At 43.2% G+C, this 13527-nt stretch overlaps 1 protein-coding gene across 2 annotated transcripts in view; it reads right to left on the bottom strand.

Moving 5' to 3' along the window:
- ccdc88c (coiled-coil domain containing 88C) overlaps positions 1–13527 on the bottom strand; it is a 256545-nt gene that overhangs the window by 118364 nt on the left and 124654 nt on the right. For both annotated transcript variants that reach the window (XM_072272687.1, XM_072272697.1), the window contains 3 exons: positions 12984–13171; positions 4615–4696; positions 611–769 (listed from right to left, as the gene is read on the bottom strand). In XM_072272687.1, the coding sequence (XP_072128788.1) occupies positions 611–769; positions 4615–4696; positions 12984–13171 (429 nt within the window). The remainder of the gene's footprint in view (positions 1–610; positions 770–4614; positions 4697–12983; positions 13172–13527) is intronic.

Raw genomic sequence — 13527 nt, 5'->3', positions numbered from 1 at the left:
CACATGTTACCATATACTACCTTGAGATTCATTTTCTTCCAGACATTTACAGAAAAACAAAGAAATACAGTAGAAATTTACAAAAACTGTCTGTACATAGATAAAGACTAACAATGTGCAAAAGAAGAAAAACTGTGCAAATGAAAACATTGAGAACACGAGTTGTAAAGAGTCTTTGAACGTGAATCTGTCAGTCGTGGAATCAGTTCAGAGTTGTGGTGAGGTACAGGTGCAATGAGAGACTTACTTACAGCACCATCACAGGCACGTAAACACACAGAATATAAATTATACCACACAGTGAAAAGATAAAAGACTGTGCAAAAACGTGACCTCAGTGCATAAAACAAGGACACAATCAGATACAAGTCTGTCGCAGTGCAAGAGGTGGTCTGTAGAGTTCTGTTGAGATACGTAGGGTTAGAGCTGTACAGGTTGTTTCAAGAACTTGATGGCTGTGTGAAAGTAGCTGTTACTGAAGCACCTTCTGTGCCACCTGCCTGGAGGTACCAGCGAGAAAAGAGCATGACATGGCATAACTAACAGAACGATAACTCATATCCATTTTGCCTGGGAATGTTAGTAATAAATAAAAAGGGAAAAGCCTTACTTCCATCCTAGCCTTGTAGAAATCCACATCGTGTAGCCTCTCTCTGCACCGTATCAGTTCATTCTCCAATCTGTCCACTCGGTTCGCTTTCTCCCGCAGAGAGTCTACCTCGTCCTGATATGCTCTCACCGAGCGCGCATCTGTGGTCAACTGCATGTTCTGAGAAGGAACAGAGTTAAACCTTTAGTTTTACCGCCTTCACCCCACTACCAGGTTGTGAATCCAAACAGCAAAATTGAACTGGCAAATTGGTTTATTACTGTCACTTGTACTGAAATATAGGGAAAAACTTACCTTGCATGCTGTCCATTTAGATCATTGCATGATTTATTTAAATATAGAGACACAGCATGGAATAGGGCCTTCCAGCTCTATGAACCACACTGCCCAGCAACTCTGATTTAACCCTAACCTAATCACACAACAACTTACAATGACTAATTGTCTTCGGCCTGTGGGAGGAAACCAGAGCACCTGGAGAAAACCCACGCATTACAATGTATTGAGGTAGTTTGACGGAAAGCAACAACAGAACGCAGAATAAAGTGTTACAGCGACACAGAAAGTGCACTGCAGACAGCCAATAAGGTGCAAGGTCATAACAAGGGAGACTGTGAGCTCAAGAGCCCATCTTATCAAACTAGGGAACCATTCAATAGACATCACAGACAGAAGCTGTCCTTGAGCCTGGCAGTATGTGTGTTCAGGCTCTTGTTTCTCCTGTCCAGTGGAGGGGGGAGAGAGAGAAAGAATGCCCAGGGCGGGTGGGATTGTTGATTACTGAGGCAGCATATCAAAGGTCAAGTGAGAATGGGAACTGAAGCAACTAAGTATTAGCCAGAACAAAAGGAATGAAGAGGATGGTGAGTTTAAAGGCTGATAAATCCCAAGAACCCAATGATGCATGAGGAGATTTTTTTTGGGGGGGGGGTGCTTCAGAGATGAGGAATGCTCTGGTTAACATCTGATGTTACTAATCAGGTGGAATTTCAGCATGATGATGCTGTATGATGGAGCAGACTCTGAGGATTCTGTGGACTATCCCTGCTCCTGGTTCTTAAATCCAGTTTTCCGGTAACTTAACAACATCTTCTCATTTTCAAAAACCCACTGAACGAAAGTTTCTACTCCACCTGACTCCTGGTCAATGTCTTCTTCACCCATCACACACCTCATGCCAGCCCACGTCTCAGAGGGCCAAGTCAAATGTCAAAGAGTTTGAGTCAAGCTCTCCAGAGACCGCTGAAAATGAAGGCCAGAACTTCAATGTGGAGGGAGCTGGGCATCGCTAAGAGTACTATCTTACGCAGCTGTTAAACTGAAGCTGCATCTGGAAATCAAAGCCAATGGCCACTTTTCTGGGGACAGTCAGGGAAGTTCTAGCCAGTGACTTCAGGCTCATATTCATGTTGCACCCAACCACCACAGATTAGCTGCTTGCTATGAAATTATGGCTGATGGGATGAGACCATGTCCTGTGAAACAACATTTCAGAAAATAGTTCATTAGATGGGAAGGCTTTGGGGTGGCCCAAATCCACTAAAGGTGTACAGAATTGGGAGATTTCCTTGAGATACCCTATGTAGGGTTCTCAGTAATATTAATTGTAACATTAATTGTTGAGGCTGACAAAATGACTTCTCTAATGTTAACCGCTGAGTTAAGGGGTTCTCTGTAGCAGCATGTTTGGGCTATAATGAGTGATAACAGGACTTGCATTCATTTGTTAGCCAATGGACGTCATGTTATTCTATCTGTATATGTGGGAACTGGAGGGAATGCACGGGCTTTTCGTTGAGGAGAAGAGAAGAGGTTGGACGTGAGTCGAGCGCTCTGGTAGATCACCGGGAGTGATCCCAGCCGAGGGTCGACAGAGTTCGGAGGAGATCGATGGGTGGAAAGGATACCAGATTTCGTGAGCTCCAACGAATTATTTTGTGCACGGAACTGATAAATTTACTGACTTGGCGCCTTTATTGTATTTGGTTCTACTAACCCATCACCAAGAAATAATCATAAACTGTAATAATTTAATTGTATATTGTGTACTGTCTGATATTTTATGTTGTGGGCTATTACTTGTGCCAGGGTACATCACACAGTATCCACACCAATGCGATTACAGTGTTGGCGGGGTCAACGCCAGTTAACCTTAGACGAATGGAAGCAAATTGGGCAAAGACGCTACACCTACTAGTAGTAGATCAGCAATTATCTTAACACTATTACAACACCAGTGACTGGGGTTCAATTCCCACTGTAAGGAGTTTTACCTTCTCCCTGTAAACACAAGGGGTCCTGTTGGGTGCTGTGGTTGGACATAGGGGGTTAGTAGATTCATTGGTCACACAGGTGTAATCGGGCAATGTGGGCTCATTGGGCTGGAAGAGTCTGCTACCGTGCTGTGTCTCTAAGTCTAAACTAATTTGGAGCAGAGAAAATAACCAAATTGGTTTATGCTGGCATCTAAACCCAGTGGCCATGTTATTAAGTACAGGGGTGCGGAGCCCAGTGTGGTCTTCTGGTGCTGTACCCATCCATTTCAAGTGTCGAAGTGTTTTGCCTTCAGACATACTCTTCTGCACACCATTACTGTAATTCGTTGTTACTTGAGTTACTGTCGCCTTCCTGTCAGCTTGAACCAGTCTGGCCACTCTCCTGTGACCTCTCTCATGAACAAGGCATTTTTGTTCATGGAACTGCTGTTCACTGCATTTTTTTTTGTTTATCACATCATTCTCTTTAAAGTCTATAATAGAGACAGTTGTACATAAAAATCCCAGGAGATCAATGGTTTCTGAGATACTCAAACTGCCGTCAGGCACCAACAATCTTCCACAGTCAAGGTCACTTAGGTCACATCTCTACCCCATTGTGATGTTTGGTCTGAACAACTGTGCCTCTAGACCATGCCTACATGTTTTTATGCAGTGGGTTGCTGCCACATAATTGGCTGATTAGATATTGGCATTAATGAGCAGGTATATAGGTGTACCTACTGAGTGTTTGCACCAATGGTATTCCTTTGAGAAACCTCTTCTCAAACTGAATACCAAGGGAGGCCTCCACTTTTCCTTGAGAGGCCAGGCATGACTGTGACTTTACACTTCACCTGAAGGACCGCAACTCTAATACCAAAGCAATCCAGCATAGCCGAGACTACACTGTATTCTGTTTTCTTTTTACTATCTTGATGCCCTTACATATGGCATGAACTGACTGGATGGCATGCGCACAAATGATTTTAGGTCCATAAGACATAGGAACAGAATTAGGCTATTCAGCCCATCAAGATTTCCCTGTTTATTATTCCCCTCAACCCCATTCTCCTGCCTTCTCCCCATAACATTTGATGCCCTTAGTAATCATGAACCATCAACCTCTGTTTTAAGTACACCAAATGACTTACCATCTGTGGAAAAGAATTCCACAGATTGATCACCCACTGTCTAAAGAAATACCGCCTCATCTCTGCTCTAAAGCAATGTTCTTGTATTCTGAAGCTGTGCCCTCTGGTCCTATACTCACCCACTACAGGAAACATCCTCTCCACACCCACTCCATCTAGCCCTTTCAATATTCATCAGGTTTCAATGAGATCTTCCCTTCATTCTTCTAAACTTCAGCGAGTACAGACCCACAGCCAAATGCTCCTCCTATGTTAAAACTTCCATTCTTGGGATTATTCTCAAACCTCCTCTGGGCCCTCCCCAGAACCAACACATCCTTTCTTAGATATGGGGAACCCAAAACTGATCAGCATCCTCCAAGTGTGGTCTGGCCAGTGCCCTATAAAGCCTCAGTGGTATGTCCTTGTTTCTTTCTTGGTTCACGTGACGATAATAAACCAACAGACTTTTTGTGCTCAAGTCTCTGGAATGCGACTCAAACCCACAGCTCCAGCCTCGGAATTCACAGGCAAGGGAGTATGTCCATTTAAATCGTGGTTAACGAAGCGGGCCAAATGCCTTGGGTTGACAGAACTCTTGCAGCAGACCCCTTACCTCCTGTCGCAACCTCTGCAACTCTGCATCAAGTCGTTCCACTTCATTCCTGGAGTCAATGAGCTGTTCAGCTTTTTCTTCCCTAGGGATGTGTTGAGAGAAAGGAAAAGGTATTATTAAGGGCCCAAAGGCCTCACGTTCAACAATTTGTTGTGCATTGTTGAAGCACCTGCAGCTTTTCGAAGACAACCTCTTTCAAATCCTTCAACACAGGAAACACCCACCCCACCATTGAGCACACCTACAATGAGCACCGTCACAGGAGAGCAGCATGCATCAACAAGGATCACTACCACCCAGGCCACGCTCTCTTCTCGCTGCTGCCATCAGGTGGGAGGTTCAGCAGCCTTAGGTGCACGGTCCAACATTCAGTGCAAATGATTGCCTTGGATATTCGTCTTGCGATCGCAAAAGCCTGTTGGATATTGATAAGGTAGAATACTGCAAGTCTTGTCCACTGGTTCATTGGCGAGACCGACAGTGTAAGAGTTGCGCGGCCTGGTTGTTGCGCGCACCAGGCCCTCATACCTGGAGGTCGCCTGATGCAGCTGCCCAGTGGAGGAGACACTGAAGGCTGTGTGGTGTGGTATCTATGCTGGGCAGGGGGCTGGGGGCTTGACCTGCCTGTCGGGGCTGCTCTCCAGTGTTCACTTGGTGGAAGACAGGCTGAATTGCGTTCATTTGCAGCTGCACCAACACATGATGATTGGACTGCTGCAGGTTCGTTCTTGCCGAAAGCAACCGATGTCCTATCAATCTAACGGACACGACACGCAGGGACTTGGGCCAAATTTTTTTTCATTTTTGTGACTGTACATTTACTGCTATCATAATTATATGAGCTGTGTATGACTGTTGGTACTGTGTTTTGCAGCTTAGCCCCAGAGCAACACTGTTTCGTTTAGGTGTATTCACGTATGGTTGAATGACAATTAAACCTGAACTTGAGCTCCCACATCACCAGGTTCAGAAACAGTTATTACCCTTCAACCATCAGGTTTCTGTACTGGCGCAGATAACTTCACTCACCTCAACTCTGAATTGATTCCACAACCTAAAAACTACTTTCAAGGACTCTACAAATCATGTTCAATATTATTTATTTATTATTATTTTATATATTTTTTCTCAGCTCAAGTTGGTAAAACCTGAGGCACGGGCATAGCATACTCATTTCAGAATTGCTAGGAACTTTTGGACTAATCCAGTAGTGTTTAGTATTGTAACTTTCTGGAGATTTACATGAATATTGCTGTGTAGGCTTAATTGTTTAATGCTATTATGTAGTGACTTTGGGATGATACCAGTTGTACAAACATAGATATTACTATTGGGACAATGTATACTCTGCTCATGTTCCATAGTCTTTCAATTTTCTCTTTTAATTCTGCATCTTTCTGGGGGGGGGTGTCACTTATTGATTTCTGCATGTTATGTATGTTTGAAATGGCTATATCTATTAAGTAATTTGCTCTTGCTTGTTTATCCTGTAATATTATATCTGGCCAATTATTATGAATTGTCCTATCTGTAATAATGGCTTGTATGGTGTCTTTTATGAGTTTGTGCTTTAAAGCAAGATTTTTATTATTAATTATTATTATTTATTTTCTTTTTATATTTGCACAGTTTCTCTTGCACATTAGTTGTTGGTCTATCTTTGTTTATGTGTAGTTTTTAACCGATTCTATAATGTTTCATTCTTTCTAATGTGAATACCCACAAGAAAATTAATCTGAGGGTAGCATATGGTGACATATACCGTGGCATGCAAAAGTTTGGGCACCCCTGGTCAAAATTTCTGTTACTGTGAATAGCTAAGCGAGTAAAAGATGAACTGATTTCCAAAAGGCATAAAGTTAAAGATGACACATTTCTTTCATATTTTAAGCAAGGAAACTTTTTTATTTCCATCTTTTACAGTTTCAAAATAATGAAAAAGGAAAAGGGCCCGAAGCAAAAGTTTGGGCACCCTGCATGGCGGTACTTAGTAATTCCCCCTTTGGCAAGTATCACAGCTTGTAAACACTTTTTGTAGCCAGCTAAGAGTCTTTCAATTCTTGTTTGGGGGATTTTCGCCCATTCCTCCTTGCAAAAGGCTTCTAGCTCTGTGAGATTCTTGGGCCGTCTTGTATGCACTGCTCTTTTGAGGTCTATCCACAGATTCTCAATGATGTTTAGGTCGGGGGGCTATGAGGGCCATGGCAAAACCTTTAGCTTGCGCCTCTTGAGGTAGTCCATTGTGGATTTTGGGGTGTGTTTAGGCTCATTATCCTGTTGTAGAAGCCATCCTCTTTTCATCTTTGGCTTTTTTACAGACAGTGTGCTGTTTGCTTCCAGAATTTGCTGGTATTTAATTGAATTCATTCTTCCCTCTACCAGTGAATGTTCCCCATGCCACTGGCTGCAACACAAGCCCAACGCATGATCGATCCACCCCCGTGCTTAACAGTTGGAGAGGTGTTCTTTTCATGAAATTCTGCACCCTTTTTTCTCCAAACATACCTTTGCTCATTGCGGCCAAAAAGTTCTATTCAAAAGGTTCAAAGGGACATCTAAACAAGCCTGATGCATTTTGAAAACAAGTCCTGTGGACTGATGAAGTTAAAATAGAACTTGTTGGCCGCAGAACTAGAAGCCTTTTGCAAAGAAGAATAGGCGAAAATCCCCCAAACAAGAATTAAAAGACTCTTAGCTGGCTACAAAAAGCACTCACAAGCTGTGATACTTGCCAAAGGGGGAATTACTAAGTACTGACCATGCAGGGTGCCCAGACTTTGCTTTGGGCCCTTTTCCTTTTTTGTTATTTTGAAACTGTAGAAGATGGAAATAAAAAAGTTTTCTTACTTAAAATATTAAAGAAATGTGTCATCTTTAACTTTATGCCTTTTGGAAATCAGTTCATTTTTTACACACTTAGCTATTCACAGTAACAGAAATTTTGACCGGGGTGCCCAAACTTTTGCATGCCACTGTATGCACGTTCTTTGACAATAAATTTACTTTGAACTTTGAACAACACACTTTCGTCTTGGACTGGAGATAATTTCTGTTACACTGTGGGCAACAGGGAATAAGCAGGTGCACATTATTCACTCTTCATAATAATGGCTTTAACTGGTGGAACGAGTCTTTCAGTAATTTAGACATGTGCAATTGAGGTAAGACTGGAAATCTATCACCTTTCATTTACAATCCTAAAATTACCAGTAATGCTGCCTTTTCAATTCCTTTTCAGCAGAGTCAACAGAAGAAGTTCTGCTTCTTCTGTGGCACCTCTGCAGTTCCTAACCAATGAGAATGAGGCTTCAGAAATACCTGTAACCCAACACCATCTAGTTAACCACCACTCAACCTCTGATTCAATGTCATAATAATCAAGGAGTCGGTTTTCACACTGCTCAGACTGGAACAGCCTCCTGGTGCTGAGCTGCTGAGACTGAAGAAGCCATTTCTGAGTTTCAGATTTTGTCTTTACGTAGCGCCTTTCACTGCACCACAGCTGGTTTTACAGCCATCTGCATTCTTCTGAAATGCGGCCAGCGTGGGAAACATGACAGATAATTTCCGCACAGAAACGTCACTTGTGCGTAACCAAACTTTCTATCTCAGAGATGTTGGTTGGCTGAACGCAAAGGACAAGAAAGGAAAACTCCCCTGCTCTTCGGAGAATATTAAGAAGAACCTGAGGGAGAAGCCACAGTCTAAAATGGGCTGAATGGCCTGTTTCTATGTCGTAGTGCTTTATGACTCTATTGCATTGGTAACAACTGCATGGGAGGTCAGTTTGGGGTGGGGGGTGGGGAAGGTGGCGGTTCACTTTAACTTTTAAAATGAACAACCCAACCTACAGCAGTAAGTTTGCAGATGATACAAAGAAAGGTTGGTGATGTTTTGGATAGTGTAGAAAGTTGTCTGCTACAGCGGGACATTGATAGGAAGCGAGAGTTGGGCTGAGAAGTGATGAAGTTCAATCCAGAAAAGTGTGAAATGAGTCACTTTGAAAGGGCCAACTTGAAGGCAGGGTACAAGGTTAATGCAGAATTCTTAGCAATGTGGAGGAACTGAGGGCCCTTGGGGGTCATATCCATAGATCCCTCAAAGTTGTCTCACAAGTTGACAAGGTGGTTAAGAAGCCTTATAGTGTAAACAACAGGAATTCTGCAGATGCTGGAAGTTCAAGCAACACACATCAAAGTTGCTGGTGAACGCAGCAGGCCAGGCAGCATCTCCAGGAAGAGGTAGTGTGTTGGCCTTCATTAGTCAGGAGATTCAATTCAAGAGCTGTAACGTGACTTTGCAACTCTATAAAACTCTGGTTAGACCATGCTTGGAGTAAGGTGTTCATTTTGAATTGACTCATTATAGGAAGGATGTGTAAGTTTTAGAGAGGATGCAAAGGAGTTTTACTAGAATACTTTCCGGATTAAAGAGCATGCCTTAACAGGAAAGGTTGAGTGATCTCGGGATTTCCTCTTTGGTGCAAATGAAGATGACGGGTGTGTAAGATGTTATGAGGCAGAGAGACAGCCAGTATGAGGACAGCCAGTGTCTTTTTCCCAGGGCAGAAATAGCTAATACAAGAGCATATAATTTTAAGGTGACTGGAGGAAAGTATAGGGGTGATGTCAGCCTAAGTCTTTTATATACAGCGTGTGGAAAGCTCTGCCTGGGATCAGGCAGATAAATGCGTGGCTGAGAGACTGGTGCAGGGGGCAGGGCTTCAGATTCCTGGATCATTGGGATCTCTTCTGGGGGAAGTATGACCTGTTCAAAATGGACGGGTACACCTGAACCCGAAGGGGACCAATATCCTGGCGGGAAGGTTTAAACTGTTAGGGAGGGCTTAAACTAATTTGGCAGGGGGATGGGAACCGGAATGATAGAGTGGAGGAAGAGGAAAACAGAAATAAATCTAAGATAGTGAGCAGTAAGGATGTCAGGAAGGACAGGCAGGTGATAGGGCAAATTTGCAGCTATTGGGATGAGTTGCAGTGCAATCAATGCAAAAAGTACCAAATACTGGTCTTAAGGTGTTATACTTAAATGCATGCAGCATAAAGAATAAGGTGGATGATCTTGTCATACAGCTACAGATTGGCAGGTATGATGTTGTGGCCATCACTGAGACGTGGCTAAAGGATGCATGTCTCTGGGAGCTGAACGTCCAAGGATACACAGTGTATCGGAAGGATAGGCAGGTAGGCAGAGGGGGAGGCGTAGCTTTATTGGTAAGAAATGACATTAAATCATTAGAAAGAGGTGATATAGGATCGGAAGGTGCAGAATCTTTATGGGTTGAGCTAAGAAATTGGAGGGGTAAAAGGACCCTGATGGCAGTTATTTATAGGCCTCCAAACAGCTGCAGTGATGTGAACTACAAATTACAACTGGAAATAGAAAAGGCTTGTCAGAAGGGCAGTGTTATGACAATTGTGGGGGATTTTAATATGCAAGTGGATTGGGAAAATCAGGTCGGCACTGGATCTCAAGAGAGAGAATTTGTAGAATGTCTGTGAGATGGCTTTTTAGAACAGCTTGTTGTTGAGCCCACTAGGGGATTGGCTGTACTGGATTGGGTATTGTGTAATGAACCGGAGGTGATTAGAGAGACTGAGGTGAAGGAACCCTTGGGAGGCAGTGATCATAACATAATGGAGTCCATCATGAAATTTGAAAAAGAGAAGTCGAAATCCGATGTGTTGGTATTTTAGTGGAGTAAAAGAAATTACAGTGGCATGAGAGAGGAACTGGCCAAAGTTGACTGGAAAGGGACACTGGCGGGAAGGACGGCAGAGCAGCAGTGGCTGGAGTTTATGCGAGAAGTGAGGAAGGTGCAAGACAGGTATATTCCAGAAAAGAAGAAATTTTCAAATGGGAAAAGGATGCAACCGGGGCTGACAAGAAAAGTCAAAGCCAAAGCTAAAGCAAAGGAGAGGGCATACAAGGAAGTAAAAATTAGTGGGAAGACAGAGGATTGGGAAGTTTTTAAAAGCTTAGAAAAGGAAAATAAGAAGGTTATTAAGAGGGAAAAGATGAACTATGAAAGGAAGCTAGCAAATAATATCGAAGAGGATACTAAAAGCTTTTTCAAGTATATAAAGAGTAAAATACAGGTGAGAATAGATATAGGACCGATAGAAAATGATGCTGGAGAAATTGTAATGGGAGATAAGGAGATGACGGAGGAACTGAACGAGTATTTTGCATCAGTCGTCACTGAGGAAGACACCAGCAGTATACCGGACACTCAAGGGTGGCAGGGAAGAGAAGTGTGCGCAGTCACAATTACGACAGAGGAAGTACTCAGGAAGCTGAATAGTCTAAAGGTAGATAAATCTCCCGGACCAGATGGAATGCACCCTCATGTTCTGAAGGAAGTAGCTGTGGATATTGCGGAGGCATTAGCAATGATCTTTCTAAAGTCGATAGATTCTGGCATGGTTCCGGAGGACTGGAAGATTGCAAATGCCACTCCGCTATTTAAGAAGGGGGCAAGGAAGCAAAAAGGAAATTATAGACCTGTTAGCTTGACATCGGTAGTTGGGAAGTTGTTGGAGTCGACTGTCAAGGATGAGGTTACAGAGTACCTGGAGGCATATGACAAGATAGGCAGAACTCAGCATGGATTCCTTAAAGGAAAATCCTGCCTGACAAACCTATTACAATTTTTTGAGGAAATTACCAGTAGGCTAGACAAGGGAGATGCAGTGGATGTTGTATATTTGGATTTTCAGAAGGCCTTTGACAAGGTGCCACACATGAGGCTGCTTAACAAGATAAGAGCCCATGGAATTACGGGAAAGTTACATACGTGGATAGGGCATTGGCTGATTGGCAGGAAACAGAGAGTGGGAATAAAGGGATCCTATTCTGGTTGGCTGGCGGTTACCAGTGGTGTTCCACGGGGGTGAGTGTTGGGGCCGCTTCTTTTTACGTTGTATATCAACAATTTGGATTATGGAATAGATGGCTTTGTGGTTAAGTTTGCTGACGATAGAGGGGCCAGTAGTGCTGAGGAAACAGAGGGTCTGCAGAGAGACTCGGATAGATTGGAAGAATGGGCAAAGAAGTGGCAAATGAAATACAATGTTGGACAGTGTATGGTTATGCACTTTGGCAGAAGAAATAAACCAGCAGACTATTATTTAAATGGGGAAAGAATTCAAAGTTCTGAGATGCAACGGGACTTGGGAGTCCTCATACAGGATACCCTCAAGGTTAACCTCCAGGTTGAGTCGGTGGTGAAGAAGGCGAATGCAGTGTTGGCATTCATTTCTAGAGGAATAGAGTATAGGAGCAGGGATGTGATGTTGAGGCTATATAAGACACTGGTAAGACCTCACTTGGAGTACTGTGGGCAGTTTTGGGCTCCTTATTTAAGAAAGGATGTGCTGACGTTGGAAAGGGTACAGAGAAGATTCACTAGAATGATTCCGGGAATAAGAGGATTAACATATGAGAAACATTTGTCCACTCTTGGACTGTATTCCTTGGAGTTTAGAAGAATGAGGGGAGACCTCATAGAAACATTTCGAATGTTGGAAGGCATGGACAAAGTGGATGTGGCAAAGTTGTTTCCCATGATGGGGGAGTCTAGTACAAGAGGGCATGACTTAAGGATTGAAGGGCACCCATTCAGAACAGAGATGCGAAGAAATCTTTTTAGCCAGAGAGTGGTGAATCTATGGAATTTGTTGCCATGGGCGGCAGTGGAGGCCAAGTCATTGGGTGTATTTAAGGCAGAGATTGATAGGTATCTGAGTAGCCAGTGCAACAAAGGTTATGGTGAGAAGGCGGGGGAGTAGGACTAAATGGGAGAATGGATCAGCTCATGATAAAATGGCGGAGCAGACTCGATGGGCCGAAAGGCCGACTTCTACTCCTTTGACTTATGGTCTTATGGATGGTGACAGGGACAGATACATTTGGGACTTCTAAGAGAATTTTAGACAGGCACGTGGATGAAAGAAAAATGGAGGACTAAGTGGAAGGGGAGGGTTAGATTGATCTTGGAGTGGGTTAAAAGGTCAGCAAAGTATCATGGGCTGAAGGGCCTGTACTGTTCTATGGTCTATGGACGAACTAGCTTTCCATTACAAAGTTGTCTAAAGAGCTGAATATCGATCTCCCAACTCTCACTGAAGGACCTGAACTCATATCTTATGATTCCAAGGACTGCTACTCAAGTAACAGAACAACCATGAAAGTCAGCTGCAGACACAAGCTGGAAACTCTCCAGACCTAATGAAGGGGCTTAGCCCAAAACATCGACTGTTTTTTCCCCTCCATGATGCTGCCTGACGTGCTGAGTTCCTCCAGCAATTTTTGTGTGTTCTATGAGAATGACACGCCAGTGGGATACTAACAATTCCTGTCTGATCCTCCTGAGCTTTGCCTTAGTGTCCACCAGATCGACTGCTAGATGCTGCCTCTCCCCCTTGTCGAGCGTCTCGCTGGGACTCGACGTATGTTCAGAAACCGAGCTATTCAAAGGGCTTGGAAGCAGCTGCTGCGACTGCAAGTAGTCACGGTCCTGGGTGAGCTCCACGATTATCTGCCAAAAGAGAAAGAAATTAACCATGTGGACTTCAGTGCTGATGCTTTGTTTGGTCAGATGAAAGTCCAAAGGCCTTTCAGAGGCACATGTCCAGATCAGTAAATATGGAAAGGGCAGGAAAATAAAAGACAATGGAACGTAATTCTTGAGAAAGCAAAAGACATTTTATAGATCTGGCTTAAAAAGCATGCACAATCAGAACTGGGTTTGTTATTGTTGGCATACATTATATTGAGAAATTTGTTATCAGGAGCAGTACAGAACAATACAAAAATAGATGTCACAATAAAAATACATACATGAAAAATAAATTAACGCAAAAAGAGACCAAAAATAGTGAGGATAGTGTTCAT

This window comes from Mobula birostris, chromosome 1 (assembly GCF_030028105.1).
Source record: "Mobula birostris isolate sMobBir1 chromosome 1, sMobBir1.hap1, whole genome shotgun sequence".
Taxonomy (NCBI): domain Eukaryota; kingdom Metazoa; phylum Chordata; class Chondrichthyes; order Myliobatiformes; family Myliobatidae; genus Mobula; species Mobula birostris.
This window is presented reverse-complemented; position numbering and strand designations above follow the sequence as displayed.